The 9,590-nt window shown below is 29.3% G+C and overlaps 1 protein-coding gene across 1 annotated transcript; it reads right to left on the bottom strand.

Annotated features, from left to right (window-relative positions):
• Positions 1–6,368: 6,368 nt before the first annotated feature.
• On the bottom strand, positions 6,369–9,439 carry LOC126835434 (peptidyl-prolyl cis-trans isomerase NIMA-interacting 1). Its single transcript, XM_050568016.1, has 3 exons — positions 9,125–9,439; positions 7,139–7,351; positions 6,369–7,054 (listed from the first exon to the last, which is right to left on the bottom strand). Exons 1-3 carry the CDS (start codon positions 9,180–9,182, stop codon positions 6,834–6,836), a joined length of 492 nt encoding a protein of 163 aa, XP_050423973.1. The 5' UTR covers positions 9,183–9,439; the 3' UTR covers positions 6,369–6,833.
• Positions 9,440–9,590: the final 151 nt, after the last annotated feature.

Here is a 9,590-nt window from a genome sequence, read left to right as displayed (position 1 = left end):
CAATAGAAAGTAATGCAGACGATTAATGGCGATAAGCAACTCTATATTTTTGAGTTCATATTATGTTGTAAAGACACCTAGCTATCCAGTTTCTAAAACACGCTCCTCCGAAAGAAGATCCTGACTCATAGGCAAATGATCCGATTTTCAATATTATAATAGCTTCGATTAGCTCCATTACAACACAAAACAGGTAATGGCTCAAAAAAGAACCCTAGTGAAGGTGATATTTACTTATTATGTTTTATATTATGTGTGTATATTAAATAGATTTATTGAGTGATAAAATAACGTAAGGCTCTTTATTTTTAATAATCACAATTTTGAAAATTTTAATACTGTGTGTTGTAATAAGAGTGTCTGATAGGTGTTTTATTAGGTTTTTTCGTGAAACTAAAATCAGAGATCGTTATTGTAAAAAGTCTTCCTCGTTGAAACAAAAAAATAATATATTGAAATCGTCAAGAAACCATCTCATAATGACATGAGAAAGTCAAACTTGATACGGGTGGCGGATGCTTCGCCGTATCGTAAATGTAATAATGCAGATGTATGGTATCATGGTTGTTTTTATTCAACGTAAATGATAATTATTACACTTAGGTATAGGCGAGGGCAGGACTCAAAAGGATTAGCCACTCACACTGGGGAAATGGGCACGTACTTGGCCTCACAAATGGGGATCTATGTTCCTACCGTATAAATGTGTCGGGGATATGATGGGGTGACTGGCCGGAACGTAGGGCAGCTCTAATAAGCGCCTACGGACTTGAGTCACCGGGAGGACAGCGCAACTCGATTAAGTGGCTCTGTAAAGTGTTCGCCCTGAGATAGGACGGTTTTCCTTGGGACGTCGTGGTATGTCGGAGTACGCCGGTTGTCCGTCGCTGTATCCGGCAGTGGTCGGCGGTGAATCTGCGGGTGCCGCTGTCGTTGGTACGGCTGTGATGATGCGGCTGTACTGGAACTGAAACCAAATTGTCACATGATGTGGATGATACTTGAGGTGTCGGCATCCAATTGACCCAGAGTATATTGATACCTGGATGGTTGGAAGAAGACTGTGACGAATTTGGGATTGCGGTCGGTATTTATGCTTTTTTCAAAAAAAACCCGCAATCCCATTGGTCGATTTTTTGTTGTCGTCGTGTTTCCTAGTCGGTACGGCCGCGTGGTATGATCGTTGGTGGCCTTGGTGTGTTGCTCCGTTACAAACTTTAACTTTGTTTTAATTAAAAACACTTATTGTGGATTATTTTGATAGCGCTAAACACGCAGACTCAAATTATATTCAATACATAATACCAGTACGAGTCATCTGGTTTCCTTACTTGGTTTTGTTGAAACCGTCTCTCATTTCAAATTCCAATTAAGAGGAAAATCAGGAAAAAAATCAATTTTCAAATCCGGGTAAAACATGTCTCAAAAGGTGAATTATTTGTAAAACTAAGCAGTTTTGGCGACATAATACATATTTAAGATTTAGACTTTTATATCCTGTTTTGACATAGCAATTTTTTAATCAGTTTTAAGCATATTACAAATTTTTGTATGCTAATTAAAATTAGTATGTTCTTAAGAGGTCGCCACACATACGTTATTTTCTTCAAAAAACCCGTCTTGGACGAATTAATTTTACAAAGGCTGTAATCGAAACTAAGAAACCAAATTTTCACATAATATAGACAACAACATTATATGTGTTCTACCATCGCCTTTTTTTTTAATATCAACCAGTTAATGAATAATTAATTAATTAAAAAAGGACTTTTTGACTTTTTTAAAAATGATATAGCGTTGGTTGTGTTAGGTATATCAAAAAAAATACGGATGGTGGAACACAAATAATGTTGTCATAAATAATATATATGAATTTCTTTCTTTTACTATATATGAAGCCTGAGAACAATTAATCCGTGTAAAACTCAATTCAACAGGATTTTTTTTTTTAAATCGCTATCAAAGATGCTGTGATAGTCTGAAAAATAATTTAACTACTAAAAAAGAGTCCTAACTACTGAACTCATAGTTACACATCACAGTTTAACTTTTAAGTAATATTTTGAAAAAAAATTGCCTATACTTTACTCCTTAAAATGGGCCGTGTGGCGTCCTCTAAGATATAGTTGTTCGACTGTAGATCTGTGGGATTGTGTTTTTTGTATACATGTATCATGTATATGACGCCTCATGGCGTCAGCTAGACGGCTAAATGTAATGAACCTGAACAAAATAATAAACCTAATTGAAAGCGGTCATTTTTTGACGTTTCAGGACTAAATAGCCTGACAAAATGTCGACTACTTAGGATGGTCCGATTTCAATTTTGTAAAGAGATACGATTTCTTTGGGGTACATATTTACTAAGATGTGTTGGAAAACGGATATTTAATTTTTTGCTTTGTTTATATATAAAATAATTCGTTTTCTAATATTGAAACATTTTCAAATTTAATTTGATTTTATTATAATAATAACCGGAAAATTAGATTGACATGGTCGAAATTTATTAAAACCACATTTTTCGTTAAATATTGCCTACATAAAACTCCTTGAAACAGTCCATTTCCAATCCCCTTAAATGACTTCGCCGCTCATTTCTAAGGAGTAAAGTATAGGCAATTTTTCTAGAAAGCATACTTAATTTAGCTTTAATTATAGTGTATACTTATTATTACAGTAATGAGGATTCCTTACCGATTGCCATTTTTTCTATTAATAAGACATTAATAAGTGTTACACTTTATATCTCATTACCATAATGAAATATTGATAGCATAATGTAAATATTGACCACACTGCATATTGCCGCCAAGCTTCATTTTTGAGAATACGTCCAAATTTCATAGATTTAGTCGGCCATCAAGTATTATAGGATATCTATATCTATGGGGTAACTACAAGAAATGCTCTTAAAAACGTTGATTGTTACAATCACGGCTAATAAATGATTGGATAGGCGGTAGGCAGTGGCGTAAGTAGAAACTAAAGCGCCCAGGTGCAAGACATTTTTTTGCGCCTTACATTACACGTTATCTTTTATAGTAAACCGTACAAAAACGCGCCAAAATAGAATGCGCCCGGGGACAACTGCCCCTCCCTGCACCCGAAATAGCTACGCCACTGGCGGTAGGTCACTCTTACATACTATTTACTAATAGGCAATAGTCTATAGTGTGGAATGGGTAAGAGGAAAAGACATTCTTTTCCATAGAAATAGTTATTATCTACAGGGTGATTATTTTACTATGGGCCACTAAATATCTCTTACAACATCAAAATGTTTGATGTTCATTCTCGTAAAAAATTAAATACTACTTTGGCCTATTCTTACTTTTATTATCTACGACTACAATAGTGAAAATGTAAAAAAACCACAATCGAGTTAAGTGATATTCGTTGTTCATAGATACTTGGGTTATAGTACCTACCATATTATATGGTTATCATTCGAAGTGCAGGTCATTGCTGTGTTAATAAGTCTAAAACGGACTAACGAAGAATCGAAAGTTATGCGTGGGCATCCACCTCCATTGACTCAAAGAAACAAATAGAGAAAGAAGTACAATAATTATTTTTGTGCCTATACAACTGTACAAAAGTATTAAGACAAACAATTTCGGGGAATCTATTTTAAAACAACGGTTTAGTAATGAAAAAAAAATGTTATATGTCCCATCACACTTAATATGTATTTCTCATACGTAGCCGATAGCACCACCTATTAAGTATTGTGAACTTCATTAAAGCGTGAAGAGTATTTTGCTTATACTTATATTATTACATGATAATATTGTACATATATATATATATATATATATATATATATGGATATTATAATTTATTAATGGAAGAATTAGTTGGACAATATTTATCTAGCCCGAAGCCCCGCTGTTTTGACAAAATAAAGAACTTACAATTTCATTTTTATATTATGCTACCGACAAAACAAGTTTGGGATACCTTGAATATATAACTAACTTAAGTTCAAAAAAAAATTCTCTCTAGTTTTTAGAACCCAAATTATTTAATTTATAGGATTTTCCCCCTTAGTAATTACACGGCTATGCTCCTTTTCCTTTGGAAAAATTTTCTTCGTTGATTAATTACATACTTAAATTTAGAAAATCACTTTGATAACTTTTATTCATAGCAACATGTGGTGATCAAGTATATTTTAAAAGTAAGAGAACAAAGTGATTAAACTAATAAAAAATAACTGAAGACAGTCAATACAGTGGGGTCGGGAAGGTCACAGGTTTTCAGGAATCCAAATTATTATAGTCAAGTCATAAGTGATAAAATCACTCACTAAAAAGAATCTTCGATGGAAAATTAAAGAAGGTATGAATTATTAAATGTTTATAGAAATTATGTTATGTGCAATAATTGTGCTTACATTCATATTATACAATTTTTCCTTTATGAAAATAAAATGTTAAAAAAACAGAATTTTGAACTTATTTTTTATTTTTTATCTATTTTTAACCTAAGTCTAAAATCTACTCCCAAGTAGTTGAAATAAAGATATTTACATAATTTCAACCCCTAATATTTTTTGAATTTGATGAATATCTGTAATGTTAGTAATTGTTCCAACTTTTAAAATCCAGATTTAAGAATACGATAAATGGTATTTTTAAGTCTTGAAGACTTATTAGTTATTAACTTATATCTAAGTAGAAAATTTGTAGCTTTTTTTAAACAAACTGAAAGAATAATATAGATAAAACTCAAATAGTATACGTACAAATTGTATCTAAAATGCGTATTTATAATACTTTTATAAAAATAGATAGGTACCTTTTTTGTGAAATATATAATATATATAAACTTAATTCATTTTAGTTATAACGTAGATCATAATTCGAATCCAGTGGAATAATATTGAAACTTGTAATTAAATAGAGAAAATATAATATAAAATAAAATCAATCGAAAACAAATTAGATTCAATTGGAAGATTTTAGTTAGTGTTCTACATAGTTAACTAAAATACAAAAATTGTTGTTTGTAAAAATTTGCAAGTCATTTGAAATGCCTAGCAGTTAAATGAGTCAATAATTTGATTTAGTTGTAATATTCAAAGATTATTTTAAAAGATATTAGTTACTACTTATAAAATTAAATGCAAACTCTATAAATATACTCTAATGTATATATAACACAAACCATTTATAAAGAGTTTTAAATTGTATTCACATATTAAGGATGGAAAATTATTAATATACTAACTTTAAATTCTTAACAATATATAATAGTTTAAAAAAATAAATTGTTTTTTCCCACGGCTTACCTCTTAATTACTAATAGCCAATTCTTATAAAAAATCTCTCTAACTTTCAGATGTCTAGCTCAACTTTTTCATGAATTTTTTTTTTTATTCGATTAACATAGGAAATTTTAGTTTTTTCATTAAACAAATTCAAACTTGAAAACTTCTTAAAATTTTTACAATTTAAAAAAATATTCTTTAAGCTGAAATAAGACATCAAAAGCATCCTCGATATTTCACGATAAAAATTGATTTCATCAAGTTGCAGCCGTTTAAAACTGAAAAAAATAATGCTTGAAACTTGCAAACCGCTATTGCCATCGTTCTCAGAACCAACCAGCCGACTTGCGGCCTTGGAGGGATCTGGCACTATAATGATTATTTTGTTTACAATTTATAAACAATTTGTAAATTAGCAAGGTAGTTCCAGAGAATTTGATAAACTAAGGCTTTCAAATCATGAAATCAAAAAATACTACTACTACTATACTTGTACTTATTAACATTTAATATGCGAATTTTGAGGCTCGGCACCAGGACTCCTGCCCAAGGTCGGTACTAGCATGCTTAAAAACTAACAAGTTTTGAATGTCTAGTAATAGTTTTGTGGATAATAAATGATTAGTATTAAAATATCAACCTTGGACTATGTGTATTAATTTAATTATGTTAATTTAAGCTTCAACTAATTTTCTTTTCCAACAGAATTAACTATCTATTTCATATGAAGTGTACAGCCGTACTATTCTCAAAATACATATTTTACATATTTATTTTGAAAAAATTACATGGCTGAATACTTTGTAGAAGTAAATAATTTTATTTTAATTTAATAACTTTTTAATTAATACATACTATTTAGTTATTTTTAATCGTCTTGGTGTAATTTAAGAAAAAAAATACATAATGTATTAAGTACTGATTGACTAACACTTCTTAAAAAATTTCATTTAAATATTTAACCAAACATAACAAGTTACAAACAAAAATACCATTGGTTTAAGATATAATACTGTGTAATAAATCAATGAAAATAATTATTATCAACATTAAAACATTATAAATTAAACACATAAATTTGTCTATTTGTTCATTTTATAATTTAATTGTTTGTTTATTATTTGTTTTTAAACATTAAATTTCATTAGAAAAATTAACACTGGTTTTCATTAGCTTTTACTACAGTTACTACTTCAACATTCCAGTTAACATAATTATATATAAAAAAAAAAAACAATTTGTATTAAGTCTTGACAACTGGCTATTATGTTTTTTTACAATAAATTTGCTTTGTTCCAATTTTTAGTTTTAAGTGACAATATTTGTTTATTAAAATCAACTTTATAACATTAACTAAACAAATAGTTGAGCAAAAAAAAAAAACAAATTTAAATAAAAGAATGAAAAAAGAATCATTTAAAAAAATTACAATCAGTGTTGAAAAATGCAACTGCTAATTACATTGGTGTTTTTTAAGGAAAACAATAAGTTAAATATGCGATAATTTGAATAATTATAATAATAAAAATAATGATATTAGCAAATAGTTGGCTCTATCCTAACCAGTACGCAAAATTATATGAACACCTGAATCTGTATGAATAGGTTCACTAAGTTCGCCGATTTTTAGGCCAAATGACGCATCTTCAAAAGGCTTTTGCATTGTACCTCTGGTGAATGGTCCTAGATCACCACCACGTTTGGCTGAACTACAGTCTGAGTATTTTCGTGCATGCTCTTCAAATGTTGCTTTACCAGATACAATTTGTTCTCGATAAGCTATAAAAAAAAAATGTATTCATATATAGAAACAGAATATACCAATGTAGCTTTAAAATATCAAATATATATTCATATTAGTACATAGTATTGTTTCCACAGCTTCAGATTTTGACCGTGTAATAAATTCTTCTCGCCACGACGATGGACGTCGAGACTTTTCATGCTTCACTAGCAAATGACTACATCGAACTTGTTCTGGGCCTGAATTTGTAGGAGCCGAATTTTCTGAAGCTGGCTTTGTTGGTACAGTCCATTGGCTATCTTTGGTCAAAAGATTTAAGTAATATGTCTGGCCTTGAAAGAGTAAACATAATATATATTAGCTTTGATAAGATAGCTGAGAAGGTATTAGTTTTATAAAGATGTTTTTATTTTTTGTCTGAAAATACGATAACTCCTTCCTATGGACCGATTTATTTTCAGTAGCAGTTTTATTGACCTAAAATCGAATGCAGTTGGTAGTTTGATGGGTCAAAATTTAAAAAAGGGTTATTCCTTTACCCCCAAAACCGAAATGGCCATTTTATTAAGAATAATTTTCTGAGAATTTTGGCTGTTTGATAAACAGTTAAGAAGAATTACTTTTTAAAATATAAAAATTTAAATTTAAGACGGGAGGTGGAGTGCGGTAAAGTAAGCGCGTGGAGTAATTTTTTTCTCCACGCATTACACTACTGCACTTCACCTCCCACCATAAACTAATTATTAGTTGTCGACTAGTCAAAATTCTCAGCAAATTATTCTTAATAAAATGGCTACTTGGTTTAGGGGGTGAAGGAATAGACTATATCTTAAAAATTAAAAAAAAATAATTTGTAAAAGTGAAGCACTAAAACCGTTGTATTTATAGCGCAAATAAGTACAAATTAATTTAATAAAAAAATAATAAAAATATTCACAAGAACAAAAGTTATTTCTTTTGTCATATCTTTGTGAAACACCCTGTATATAAATATATATTTTTTTTGTTACAATTATTATTTTTAATTTTTACTAAGCAACTGTAAATTATATACATCATATATATACTATAGAGTGAAAGATAAAAATTGAGTATGATAACAGAACTAAGCTCAAGTATCTGTTTCATAATTTTAAAGTACAAAAATAATAATTAGAAAATTACAATATACTATTTATAATAATTAATTTCAAGTCAAATGTTTTATATAGTTAGCACATAGTAACAGGGGGAATTATATTATGCACACCACTCAATACAAATAATAATGTTTATATTATATTTTCAGTAAAGGGTAATAAAGTAAAAAGGTTGATTTAGAGTACATATTGAATTATACTAATCATACAATATATAAGAATTACAGACAGATAGAGTTAAGCATCAACCCATAGGAAACATTTTAAGGCAGTCCACAAAATTAAAACAATGCAATTTTATTTAGTATTGAACTAAAAAATGAGTATAATATAAATATATTAGTTCAAAAAAGCTAAATACGGGAGAGGCTCTTTTAAGATTGCTAAACCCAGGCTGCCTAACTAGAAGGGATTCTTAATTTATTATAGATTAGTTAGGTTGGTTACTAGGTGGAATTGTGCACAGTCTCCGGTCTATTAGTTTGAGGTGAACGCCTGACCAGTATAAGAGGCCTAATACTATGCAACCGGCTTATCTCATCATCAACATCATCATATCATATTTTCAGTTATATCAAGTCACAGACAAAATTATGTTTAAAATAGTCTGAAGTCATTAATATTTAACTTAAGCTTTTACTTATCAAATTATGACATTTAAAAAAAAAAATTAAAACTGGTCATAGATATTCAAAAATAGTTAAAAAAATTTAAAATAAAAACAAAATTATGAAATACTATTTTATTTAAATGTGTATTTTCTTATATTATATTTTTGAATGGGTTAATAGAGATAAAATGAAATGTTAATAAAACTGGGTTAGGTACTGATTATTAGTTATTATTGTGACAAGGCGCGAAAGTGGCAATAACCGCGATATAGATTTACCACTTCGTCAATTAATACAATATTACTTATTGTTGGAAACAACAACTTAAGTATAAAATTCATAGTTCAATAAATACCAGTTGATCTGCTAACTCGTTTTTCCCAGCCGGACGGCAGTTGTTCTTCTTCGCTCATTTTAAAAATTTAAAAATATACGTCTTATTTTTCTAATCGTTCGTTGAAATTGTTGTCGAGCACGTTAGTATGGGTTTATAGGCGTGAAAACGGTAATTACAGTGATAACTTTTAGTCACAACAGATTAACAAGTTAAATAAACTATAATATAATTACTAGGAGTACAAATAATAGTATGTAAATTTTAATCACGGTCACGATAGAAAATAGAAATATCGAGTTAGAAAAGTAAATTAGAATAGCCGAGTTAACCCTACAGCGGCGACTGTAAAGTGTAAACAAGCTCCGGCTGATTTTATTTCTATTCTCCTTGTAATTTTCAAAATAATTTTTTGCCAATTTTTTCTTATAAATAAAATTAAATAATTTTGTAAAAACAAAACAAAAATGATGAAATAAATAAATTT

Source organism: Adelges cooleyi, unplaced genomic scaffold, assembly GCF_023614345.1.
Source record: "Adelges cooleyi isolate 19-005CV unplaced genomic scaffold, UGA_ACOO_1.1 ACOO_flye_CR_arks_rails_tigmint_CR_PRNA_23, whole genome shotgun sequence".
NCBI classification, from domain to species: Eukaryota; Metazoa; Arthropoda; class Insecta; order Hemiptera; family Adelgidae; genus Adelges; species Adelges cooleyi.
Note: the sequence above shows the minus strand (reverse complement) of the source record. Positions and strands in the feature narration are given on the sequence as shown.